The 13,221-nt window shown below is 41.7% G+C and overlaps 1 protein-coding gene across 2 annotated transcripts in view; it reads right to left on the reverse strand.

Annotated features, from left to right (window-relative positions):
• The window catches only part of RBBP6 (RB binding protein 6, ubiquitin ligase), a 75,033-nt gene that overhangs the window by 22,578 nt on the left and 39,234 nt on the right, over positions 1–13,221 (reverse strand). For both annotated transcript variants that reach the window (XM_089682425.1, XM_089682424.1), the window contains exons 5-10: positions 12,484–12,572; positions 12,290–12,386; positions 7,604–7,743; positions 7,346–7,518; positions 4,538–4,641; positions 454–869 (exon numbers count right to left, since the gene is read on the reverse strand). In XM_089682425.1, coding sequence (XP_089538551.1) covers positions 454–869; positions 4,538–4,641; positions 7,346–7,518; positions 7,604–7,743; positions 12,290–12,386; positions 12,484–12,572 — 1,019 coding nt within the window. The remainder of the gene's footprint in view (positions 1–453; positions 870–4,537; positions 4,642–7,345; positions 7,519–7,603; positions 7,744–12,289; positions 12,387–12,483; positions 12,573–13,221) is intronic.

The raw sequence follows: 13,221 nt of genomic DNA on the forward strand, positions 1-13,221 counted from the left end.
ACGCTGCGCAAGCCGTCACAACAGCTCTCAGTCAAGGCTTCTGGTCAGGAGGAAACAGGATGGACTCTTGATCCCCTGACAGTCAATCATGTTGGTCACATTATACAGAAACTGTGCCATCTTCCAGGCATTAAAGCCCACTTAAATGGAAGAAGGGGGGGGATATTGTTCAATGGTCAATATCTCTATAGGTTACCTTAATATTCACTATGTCTGCAATATTTCTTTTACAAACACATACTAAATATGTAATAAAGAACTCTCATAGCACTATGGGTTAGCAAAAAAGACAGCAAATTATAAGCAGCCTGGAGGCTCATATTTTCTTACTGAAACCTCAAACGGAACTTTATGCATGGCTAGCAGTATAAATTTCAGCTGAACTATTAAGGTTTGTACATCATTATATAAACTGGGTGAACTAAATTGTTATAAGCTGCTCTAAAGACTTACTGGAATACAGACTCTGTTTTTTCTCTCTCCTTAGGTGCAGGTACTGGCTGTGCAGCTGGTGGGTCTGTAGGGGGAGCAGTCTGTGGCACAGCATTAGCTGGAGGGTTGGACTGTGTTGTACTGGGTGCAGTGGAAAGGCTTGTAGTAGTAGTCTGTGAAGCAGAAGTTGCTGCAGCAGTTGTTGCTGGTACAATAGCACTAGTAGTTGTAGTAGTAGAAGTAGTAGTAGTAGTAGTAGTGGGAGCAATAAGAGGATCTTGCTGGCGAGAGGTCAATGGACGAGATGGCTGTGTTGCAGTACGTGGGGCTGGGGCTGTTTGATGCTGATGCTGCTGTTGCTGCCGCTGCTGTGGAGCAGACTGCTGTTTGCGAATCCTCTTCGTATAACCGGTTTCGTTCTTAAAATTATTCACAGCCTAGACAAAGCAAAGTTATTACAGACGTTTACAGAATTTTCCTTTGTAATGACAAAAGCAAATAGTGGCTATAAAAATGGCTATAGATATATTTTAATGTAAATTTTATATTTAATGTATACTTTATTGTTCAACTAATTTGAGCATCTGCAGCACAGTGGCTAAATGGTTAACACTTCCGCCTGGCAGTACTAGGGTCGCTGGTTCGAATCCCAAACCCGGAACCACCTGCCTGGAGTTTGCATGTTCTCCCTGTGACTGCATGGGTTTCCTCCGGGTACTCCAAAGACATGCTGGTAGGTTAATTGGCTTCTGTCTAAATTGTCCCTAGTATGTGTATGTATGAATGTAAGTTAGGGACTTTAGATTGTCCGCTCCTTGAGGGTTAGGGACTGATGTGAATGTACAATAAATGTATGCAAAGCGCTGCGTAAATTGACAACGCTATATAAGTACCTGATATAGATAAAATAAATCTGCCATTTGTTGCTTTGCCAAATTTGGTAAAGGCACACACCGGGGGTCCTCAGGTGCCTTGAGCAATTCTGATATTTTGCTGTATCTTAGAGAATAAGGGCCACCTACAAAGCTCCATCAAGCACCCCCCTTCCCACCCAGTTCTCCTTTGCTAGTGCTATTGAGGAGAGCTGGATGGAAAAAATACTGATGTTCAGTTTTATACAGCTTTGTTACCCTGGGTGTTATGTTGTAATAGATATTGTGATGGCATCAAGCTCTCTCCTTCCTGTCCAGCTCTTCACCATAAAACTAGTAGATGAGAACTGGGCAGGAAGCAAAGTGCTGTAGGGAAGAACTGGGCAGGAAGCAAAGCTGTAGGGAAGAACTGGGCAGGAAGCAAAGCTGTAGGGAAGAACTGGGCAGGAAGCAAAGTGCTGTAGGGAAGAACTGGGCAGGAAGCAAAGCGCTGTAGGGAAGAACTGGGCAGGAAGCAAAGTGCTGTAGGGAAGAACTGGGCAGGAAGAAAAGTGCTGTAGGGTAGAACTGGGCAGGAAGCAAAGTGCTGTAGGGTAGAACTGGGCAGGAAGCAAAGTGCTGTAGGGTAGAACTGGGCAGGAAGCAAAGTGCTGTAGGGTAGAACTGGGCAGGAAGCAAAGTGCTGTAGGGTAGAACTGGGCAGGAAGCAAAGTGCTGTAGGGAAGAACTGGGCAGGAAGCAAAGCTGTAGGGAAGAACTGGGCAGGAAGCAAAGCTGTAGGGAAGAACTGGGCAGGAAGCAAAGCTGTAGGGAAGAACTGGGCAGGAAGCAAAGTGCTGTAGGGAAGAACTGGGCAGGAAGAAAAGTGCTGTAGGGAAGAACTGGGCAGGAAGAAAAGTGCTGTAGGGTAGAACTGGGCAGGAGGCAAAGTGCTGTAGGGTAGAACTGGGCAGGAAGCAAAGTGCTGTAGGGTAGAACTGGGCAGGAAGCAAAGTGCTGTAGGGTAGAACTGGGCAGGAAGCAAAGTGCTGTAGGGAAGAACTGGGCAGGAAGGGGAGCACCTAATGCCTTGGCAAGGTCCATTATGACGAAATGTGTTGGTGCTGACTTAACTGAGAAGAGGCATTTTGGTGCAGAGGCACAGCAAGATTCACCCCTGACACATGAGCTGCAGGATGAATAGAGGGATGCTCACACGAGTGCTTGTTTGCAATAGAGATGCTCAATCTCATAGTTCTTTGTTGCACAAGCTGGATGTGAGCCTTTTGTTTTACACTATATGCAGTTTTGCTTCCTGATTCCTATCAATACATGGACTACATCAAAGTGCAATTACAGATGGAACATGCCAAGCTGGTTTTACAATATTTTTACCTTTCCATAATAGAAAGGAAAAAACATTTGTTTAATGCAATGTCAGTTTAGTGGTATAAGATGGTTTATTTAAACAGAAGTAGAGGGATATGAAGATTTCTTACAAATGAAAATTGAATGCTAATGAGAAAAACTTTTGTTTTCTATTTACTGAGATATACACTGTATGTATACACTCACTGGCCATTTTATTAGGAACACCTTTTCAATTGCTTGGAAACGCATGGCAGCATTTAGGCATCTAGATGTGGTGAAGTTCAAACTGAGCATCAGAATGGAAGGGGAATAAAGGGGATTTAGGTGACTTTGAACAAGCATGGTTGTTTTAAAATTTTTAAAAAGTCAGTATTTCAAAAACTGCTGAACTACTGGGATTTGACGCACAACCAACTCTACAGTTTACAGAGAATGTCTGAAAAAGAGAATGTTCAGTGAGCGGCATATGTGTGGACACAAATGCCTTGTTGTTGTCAGAGGAGAATGGGAAGACTGGTTCAAGATGATAGAAAGGCAACAGTAACACAGTTAACCACTCATTACAACCAAGGTATGCAGAATACCATCTCTGAATGCTGAACATGTTGAACCTTGAAGCAGATGGACCACAGCAGCAGAAGACCACACTGGGTTCCACTCCTGCCAGCTAAGAACAGGAAATGGAGGCTACAATTCGCAAAGGCTCACCAAAATTGGACAACAGAAGATTGGAAAAATGTTGCCTGGTCTGATGACTCTTGATTTCCCTAGAGATGGTTGTACGTGAAAATCCCAGTAGATCAGCAGTTTTTGAAATACTCAGACCAGCCCGTCTGGTACCAACAACCATGCCATGGTTGCCTAAATCCCCTTTCTTCACCATTCTGATGCTCAGTTTGAGCGTCAGCAAGTCGTCTTGACATTTAAATGCAGTTGCTGCCATGTAATTGGCTGATTAGCAATTTGCGTTACCGTGCAATTAAGCAGGTGTACCTAATAAAGTGGTGTGCGTGTGTGTGTGTGTGCGCGTGTAGATCTCTCACTCTCAAGTTTCCCAAGATATCTGGTTTAGGGTGAGGTGAGTTTAATGATTTGCGTCTCCTGTCCAGACATCTTCAGCGAAACTGCTCAAGTATACATTAAAGTTTTGCTAAACCCACAACAGTAAAATCAGCCTATATATGCAGTAAATCCTCTGCATTGTGTAAAAATGCTGTTTGATCATGACTTCTCTTATCCTCCCCTTCTTCCAGTGTCCCCACCATATCTCCTGATAAGACATGGTGTGGAGACACACTGCACATGCTCAGTTTGGTGTGTATTACTAAAGTTTTTTGTTTTTTTTTCTTGGGAGAGTGCATGTGATCAGCACAGAGCCAATCAGCACTGTCCAGACAGAGGTCAGGGGTCCTACATCTTCCTAGAACAGAATCTGCTTGATCTGCAAAAACAGTTGCCATTTACTAAAATAATTGAATTTCCACATTCTGTGTACTGTGGAAGACCAGATAAATTGAATGCAGGGTTTAGTAACACTTTAAAAAAATGTATAGATAATTTTTTTTTCATTTTATGTACACTTTAGCTGTTTTGCTGACTATGTCTGGATAGGAAGCACATATCATTGCACTCACCTCACCCTAATCCACATATCTTGTGAAACTGGAGTAGTTCTTCAATGCAGAGCAGTTTTCTAGCAAATATTCTACTTTATCCGACCCTTGATCACAAAAGTGATCAAACTTATCAAAGCCACCTAAGGCCATCTGTTTTTTACATGGAAAGGATAGTAGTGCATTGTATGACCCATTTCACAGTTTTTATAATCAAAACTGATCGATACCATTAAAAAATTAGCATCATTTATGGAAGGTTGCTATTACCTGACGCAGGAATTTGTTGGCGATTAAGTTATCTGGTGAAACATCATTTTGATGACAAGTGGGGCACGTATGCTCATCGGATTCCAATAAAGACGTGCGGATACCTATAACAGAGAAAACACGGCATTCTTAATGGACTTACCATGATAGTGTTTCAACCAACCCATCAGATGTGATCCACACAACTCTTAACTTGACTATGAAAATTACAAAGAAAATGCAGGACACACCCATATAAACTCATTTTGTACAATGCAGTAGGAAAAAAAAAAAAAAAACAGCTAAGGTTTGTTTTTTCAAATTGTCTGTTTCCCTTGCTCCATTTTTTTTCAGACCCCACTATGTCACAACTCACTAGTAATCCACATTTTCATACATTCAAAGAATACTGCACACTTTATCCTGGCTGTACCACTTTGGGAGAGATTTCTCCTCTCTTCCTGTCCTGAGACCCAACTGGAGTAAAAAAAAACGGTCCAAAGTGAGGGAATTATTTTTTTGTTACCGGAATATGTGACCGATCAGAAACCACCGGGTCTGTCCTGTAAGCGCTGAGGGAGAAGAGAAGGGATTTCAAATCATTGGACTACCGGAGCGGCTGACAACTTGGCAACCCTGGTAGTAAGTACAGCAGGGATCTGGGAAAGGAAGGAGGGGGGTGAGAAGGGTGCCTGGTGTCTGTCTACTTTTACATTTTTTCTGAAAAGGTGAACTAACCCTTTACATTGGAGCTCGGAGCCACGTCCTTCCAATGACAGATAGGTTACTGGTTACTTAAGCCTGCCATCACACTGATAGGCCAAGATGTGGGAGGTAGTAGTGAGAACTTCATAAAGTAAATTTGTATTTGCATAACCGATTGAACTGGGATTTGGGGCTACCAGTTAATTTAAGAAATCAAAATGTGATTCAAAATTATTCTGCAAGTTCTCAGTTTAGGTACATATAAGTTTGTTGGTATTCTCTGATTAGGCACATAGATAATATAAAGGCACATACAGTTAGGTCCATATATATTTGCACACAGGCACAATTTTCATACTTTTGGCTCTGTATGCCAGCAGGATAAATTAAAACAAAATCCAAATGAATTTGAAGTGCAGACTTTCAACTTTAATTCAAGGGGTTGAACATAAATATCAAGTACACATTTTAGGAACTTCAACCATTTTCATACACAGTCCCTCCATTTTCAGGGGCTCAAATGTAATTGGACAAATGAATATCATAACTAAAATGTTCATTTTTAATATTTTGTTGAGAATCCTTTACTGACAATGACTGCCTGAAGTCTGGAACCCATGGACATTACCAAAGACTGGGATTCCTCCTTTCTGATGCTTTGCCAGGCTCTAACTGCAGCTGTCTTCACTTGTTCTTTGTGGCTCTTTCTGCCTTTAGTTTTGCCTTCAGCAAGTGAAATGCATGCTCAATTGGGTTGTGATCAGGTGACTGACTCAGCCATTGCAGAATATTCCACTTCTTTCCATTCAAAAGCTCCTGGGTTGCTTTTGCAGTGTGTTTTGGATCATTGTCCATCTGTACTGTGAAGCGCTGTCCAATCACCTTTGCTGCATTTGGTTGAATCTTGGCTGACAGCATGTCTCTAAACACTGCAGAATTCATCCGGCTGCTTCTGTCACATCATCAATAAACACCAACGACCCAGTGCCACTGGAAGCCACGCATGCCCATGCCATCACACTGCTTCCACCATGTTTTACAGTTGACGTTGTGCACTTTGGATTATGAGCTGTTCCAAGCCTTCTCCACACTTTTTTCTTCCCATCATTATGATACTGATTAATCTTAGTTTCATCTGTCCAAAGAATGCTTTTCCAGAACTGGTCTGGCTTAAGATTTTTTTTTTGGGAAAGTCTAATCTGGCTTTTCTATTCTTCAGACCTATGAAAGGTTTAAACCTTGTGGTGAACCCTCTGTATTTGCTCTCGTGAAGTCTTCTCTTGATTGTAGACTTTGACAATGATACGCCCACCTCCTGAAGAGTGTCCTTCACTTGTCTGGATGTTGTGAATTAATTTTTCTTTACCATAGACAGGATCCTTCAATCATCCACCACTGTTGTCTTCCGTGGACGTCCATGCCTTTTTATGTTGCTGAGCTCACCAGTGCGCTCTTCTTTCCTCAGAATGTACCAAACTGTTGATTTGGCCACTTCTAATGTTGCTGCTATCTCTCTGATGGATTTGTTTAGTTTTTGAAGCCTAACAATGGCCTGTTTCACTTGCATGGACAGCTCCTTTGAATGCATGATGTAGGTTCACAGCAAGAGATTCCAAATACCACACCTAGAATCAACTCCAGATCTTTTACCTGCTAAACTGATGAAGAAATAACGAAGGAGTCGCCCACACCTGGCCACGAAACAGCTTTTGATTCAATTGTCTAATTACTTTTGGTCCCTTGAAAAAGGGGGATGGCTACTCTTAAGGGCTGTAATTCCTAAACCCTTCCTCCAATTTGGATGTACATACCCTCAAATTAAACCTGAGAGTACTTTCTTTCCGTCCATATCCATTATACAACTATAGCCTGAATATGTTTTGGTAAATACCTGAAAACAACTAAAATTGTAACTGTATATGATACAATTTATGTGTAAGGTGGCCTCTCATTATATAGCTCATTCAAGCATATATACACACACGTTCTTATTTTTGTTATTATATAATTTTTATAATTCTTATGCCATTCTATTAATTGACACATGTTCAGTGTACATAGTACATTTCCGCCCTTTTGGTGTTCTTTTGTAAAAGGTGTAAATACAAATGCAGAGCTACTCACATTCATCACAATAGCTGTTCCCACAGCAAGGTATTACCACTGCATCGGTCATAATATCTTTACATATCATGCACAGCAGCTCATCAGGTATGGGATCTTCCTCTTCAGAAGAGGAAGATTGTTCATCAGGCAGAAAAGGAGGCTTTTCCTTTTTCCCCATGGCATATGCCACACTGCAAAACAAGATTAGAAGTCAGGTTAATGCAAGATATATAATCATCCTGTCCCTGTATTATAAATGCAGCACAAGACACTTACGCATCAATAGTTGGTATGGCATATTTTCCAGTGTTTGTAAGCATGGCTCCCCTCATATTGGGATCTTCAACCTCCACCATAAAACTCCGAGGGATACCTGTGCTCTTTTTTATTCTGGGAGCAGACTCAAAACTTTTGTCCTAAGAGGTAAACACATACAGTAAAGGTCAACATTATCAGGTCTGAAATATTCTCCAAAAGCTGGAAAAAACATAGGTATAATTCTTATAACCCATTCAGGGCAAGAAGTCAAATTTTTGTGCTTTAACACAAATATTAAATTTACTTAATTTGGATGCGATCAGGCCAACAACAAAGGTAATCAAATCCATTTAAATAGATTCCAGGTGGATGGAGGAATCTGCACTGCCAGGTACTGAGTTCATACATCCACAACAGTGATTGCAGCTGACAGGTGGCAACAACTGTTCAGCCAATAATTTTCCATATGGTTCAGTCAATATTTAAATCAACTTTTGTTGACCTGGGTGGTGTTACCAGGGCCACCTACGGCTCGAATTTCATCAGGGATTGACCAAAATTTGAGCTGTGTATGGCTAGCTTATGCCTCAAGATCAAAACTGAAAAGAAAAAAAAAATTGCTTTTGTTGCTCCATCCTATGGAGAATGGGAATGGTTCTTTCTTCACACACTTTAGAGAAGTCATGTCAAATGTGCAGTTTTAGGGCAACCTCTGCCCTTCCTTTCAGCCATCAATCAGTGAAAGAATAAAAACTGAATGAGAGCTAAAATTTCTATTTAGGTCATTAGGACTACAAATCCATGTATCCAAGCAATAGTAATGGGTTTACTTTGTTCTTGATCTTAACTACCTCCTAAAGCGGTGCCCACCTAATGTAAATTTTGACAGGTTAAAAATGTACTTCTGCTTAGTAGTGGCAAATTCATCATACCACCAAAGAGCTCTAGCAAACAACACATAAAAGTGACCATGAAATATTTCTAGTTATTTTAAAAGCACCAGAGATATTCAAGTGTCAGCAGAAGAACACTTTTCAGAGGCATTTGACAGGCGATTCAGAGGCCTGCTATCCAAGAGTTAGAAGTGAACTCTAGAAACAGAATGCAAGCAGAAAAAAGACGCACCACCTAAATAATGCAGCAAACCAACAATTTTTATTAAGCTCATAAATTGGCAATTCATATGTTAAAAACGGCAACTCTTATCAAAACTGTAAACATCACTGTCCCAATGTCATCTCATCCATGCTGTGTTCCATGGTGGCTCCAGGAAGTTGAACGCTGTCTCTACGAGAACGGCTGTCCCAGACACAGATATTGTGGACCAAGAAGAGATGACTTCTATCATCGACAGCGGTTTCATACTGTGATGAGCCTTCTACATTGCTTTTAATTGTGAATGGCATTTGGCTTTACTTTCCTAAATTTAGTTCATGCTACACTTGGAGGCTCTTCCCTTCCCACTTTTTTTTTTGTAAACCTTCCTACCGACACCAGTCCTACACGTGTTTGTGGTCATATTTAATGTATAGATGTGCAATTCGCCACTAGGGAGGGTGGATTAGCAGCTATAGCAGCTCTGCTCAGCTTTTAAAAGGGTATATAAAATGCAAAAATAAAAATATGACAGCTTGGGTTTAAAGGCTGCATTTTTTTTTATTATTTCATGTCTATTACCCTTTATGGTATCTATGGTAGGAGTCGTTGCACAGACTGGACTAGCAGTTTACAAATAAGAGAGATCACTCTTTATGCTGGCCTTTCAGCTTATAATAAAGAGAAAAGGACATTGCATTTCTGACAAGAACACATATCTTTTGTACGCTGTGAAAATGTTCTTAGCCAGAAATAAAGAAAAACTTAATGTAGCCATTGGCAAGTTGCAATATATTACATTTTTGTCTTTGGTTTACATACACTTAAGGCCTCATGCACACTGGGTGTTTAGCTCTGATGAATGAGGTTCCAGTGTATAGCTGTGGTTGGACAACACAAGAACAAAGTCCAGCTCTGCTACCTGCAGCCTGCCAAGCTCTTTGAGAGTCTGACAGCTGGACAGGACTGGTCAATGTACCTAGCAGTATGTACATTTAGGGCAGTATGCATCCAGAGACAATTGCTTGGAACGCAAGCAGTCTGTGTTGCAGACATTAAGTCGCTAGACACATAAGCCTCTAAACTGAAGTACTACTGAGTACACCGTGCAGCAGCCAGACTCTCGGGATTTGACTCGCTGTCAGCAGAGGTGCTGGACAGTGCACTGTGCCCTCCAGCCACAGTTACACACTGGACCTCATGCATACTGGGGGTTTAGCCTCTTAAAGAGCATCTTCACCCTCAATAGAAAGCTCCCCTCTCTCCCCCGATCCACTACACAAAGATTCATTTCTTTTTAACCATTTGCAAACTGTTGGCGCTATATAAATCTTGTATAATAATAATTTGCCCTCCAGAGGATTTACCCCCCCCCCCCCTTCCTGACCAGGCCATTTTTTGCGATACGGTGCTGCGTTACTTTAACTGACAATTGCGTGGTCATGCAACATTGTACATAAATGAAATGTATGTCCTTTTTTCCCCCACAAATATTGCTTTCTTCCACTGGTATATGATTACCTGTGCGTTTTTTGCACTATAAAACAAAAAAAGACTGACAATTTTAAACCAAAAAAAAAAATTTTTTTTTTACTTTTTGCTATAAAACATATCCAGTAAAAAAAATTTTAAAATCTAATTTCTTCATCAATTTAGGCCTATTCTGCTACATGTTTTTGCTTAAAAAAAAAATCTCAATACATGTAAATTAATTGGTTTACGTGGAAATTATAGTGTCTACAAAATGGTGGTATATATACTGGAATTTTTATTACACTAGTAATGGCGGCGTTCAGTGACTTATAGCGGGACTGCGATGGGCATTCTGACAATGGGTGGAACTAACTGCCACTGACATCACAATGACACTAATACAGTGATCAGTGCTAATAAAAAGCACTGAGTGTACTAATGACAATGGGCAAGAAGGGGTTAACATCTGGGGTGATCAAAGGGTTAACTGTGTGCTGTTTTCCATAATGTGCTGTGTGTGTTTTATTAGGGAAACATGCTGCTGTGTATTTCTCCGCTGTGCAGAGAAATACACAGCAGCATGTTCTTGCTGGCAGGAGAGACCTGTGTTGTTTACACACAGGTCTCTCCCGCACGTTTTACTCGGCGATCGCTGGCGGGGAATCTCTGGCCGGGACCCGGTGATTGACATCCGTAGCCCCCTACCCAGAAATGCAAATCACGTATATATACTCGTGATTGTGCACAGCCCTGCAGCGGTAGTTCTACCAAAGGGTGGCGGGCAAGCGGTTAATTAAAAAGGTTCAGGTCCGTCCTCCCTGTTCATCACTCACCTAGGCGAATGACATGTACCGTTCTCCCTGGGATTTCAAAATTACATATGAGGCATAGTGTTTAATTAACAAAGGAGGAGGGGGGCTGGGTCAAGCAGGTCATCATTGGGAGGCCTTTCGGCTGAACCAAGAAAAGTTGGCAGCTTCCCGATGACGTCACAAAGAACATGGTGATGCGGGAGCCCGTCTGTGGCAGAATAGAAGAGCATCTAAGCAGGACAACACTGGATCCACTGGGTGAGCGACCATCTGAACTGTGCAGAGACTGCAACCAGGGGTAACTAGAAGTTATAAAAATAAACATTGGGGAGGGTGATGATCCACTTTAACCCCTTCCCGCCGGCCCTTTAAAGAGTTTCAGAAGCCGGGAGGCGGGACGGGGTTTAGGGATCATGTGACCTCCGTGACGCATCATCACAGTGGTCACATGATTGGGACAGGTCCCGATCGAAAGAGCAGACCAGGACCTTTCCGTGAGTACAGGACATGTGTGCTGGGAGCGTGCAGGGTGCGTGCTCTCAGCACATATATTTTTTGTTAATTGCATGCAAATGTGTGGCCGCTCAGCATCTAGGCCCAGACACCAGGAGGCCGCACATTTGCGTGCGGCCGGCGTGAAGAGATTAAGAACACTAGCAGCCTAGCTCTAATGCCAACCTTCTGGCTTCAATAAGTTACTTCCAGAACAAATGTGGACTTCCGACGTTCCTAATCTGCATTCTGGTTGTATGTTGGGTTAAGCCAACCAAAATTCAACCAGTTCAGCAGGGACCCTTGGAATTTCAATTCATCTAGTGTGTTGTAGACAACCAACCTCCCTACTGTCAGAATACAATAGCTCTGTGGGAGGGATTCCCTCATCAACACAGTGTGTTGATGGGGGAATCAAATGTTTATTTCCGTTCAACCTACTGGTTGAATGAATAAAAAAACCAAATGCATCCTTTATGGGTTGCAGATTGCTGGTGCCATGCAAGGACACCTGCAGACATGTCAGTGTACCTGTACATCGGGGGGAGCGGGCGCCGGTCCTTTCATAACATGTTACACCCTGAATAGGAGTGTAATATGTAACATGTTACGAAAGGTGAACTTTTAATTTCAGGCAGCCCTGATGTGGAGGTATTACAAACTAAGCATAGAAACAAGGTTTTGTAAAATAAAAACACAGACTGATTCAAAGATTTACATCAAGCTGATCTTGCATTTTATATTAAACATAAAACAAAACAAGGATGCATCCCATTAAAAAAAGTACTGTTAGCATGTGAATGACTGCCAAATGTCTGAGACATGCACTTACTCCGTTTGTAGGACAGTTCTTAATGTAATGGCCAGGCTTTAAACATCGAAAACACGTATATGTTGGTGGTGGGGGGCCAAGTGGCTTCTTCATATAGCTGTCAGAAAGTTAAGAGAGAACATATTACTAGTTTAAACCCCCCTTATTCCATGAGAAGTGAATGGGGTGGAACTTCTATTGGCAGGTTCACTTACTTGCTGGGGTCATAATCATGGCCAGACTGTGACATCATTGCTTTGATTTTATCTTCCTCAGAAGCATTGGCTTCAGCCAGATTGGCGGTCTGTTTAACAGGCAATTGATTAAGGGGGAAGAGAAATTAGTAAGTCAGAAAAGATGATGTTGCAGGCCCATACACAGCCTGGCACTCACACACTCAATGCTCTTGTACGCCAATAATGCCCGCTCCTACATCCGGGGTGAACTGTGAAGTTTTGGATGGTGAAGGGAGGGGATATGTTCTGTTCACAACTAAAAACTACAGTGTTTGCTACTGATCTACGGACAATTATTCTAGTCAAATGACCTCTACAATTCTGAAGATTTTCAGTACCATAAAGGTCCAGCAATACCTAGACCATGTTTATACCTGATTTAAAAATAAAAATTAAGACATGCGCAGTGATGAGCCAAACGTTATGAGATATGGCAACATTGCAAAAAATGTTACATGCAAAGGTTTAATGGCAAATCATAATCTAGTAGCAAAGTAACACCAAATGGTCCTTTGTCAAGGAAATCTGATGAGAAGTCTTGTGGGATGTAGTACCACCAGCAAAAGATGTACTTATTGCTGAGTGATACTACTTGAAGTTTCTACAAACTGGGTTCTGGATGTAGTTTAGGACCTGATAGAGGGCAGTAAATGCTCTCTGTAGGAAGAACCCTTTATGGCATTTGTCTCCCTGCTCCATTTAAAGTAGAATTACATG

Source organism: Staurois parvus, unplaced genomic scaffold (genome assembly GCF_062004578.1).
Source record: "Staurois parvus isolate SC_StPar_1 unplaced genomic scaffold, SC_StPar_1.0 ptg000289l, whole genome shotgun sequence".
Lineage (NCBI taxonomy): Eukaryota > Metazoa > Chordata > Amphibia > Anura > Ranidae > Staurois > Staurois parvus.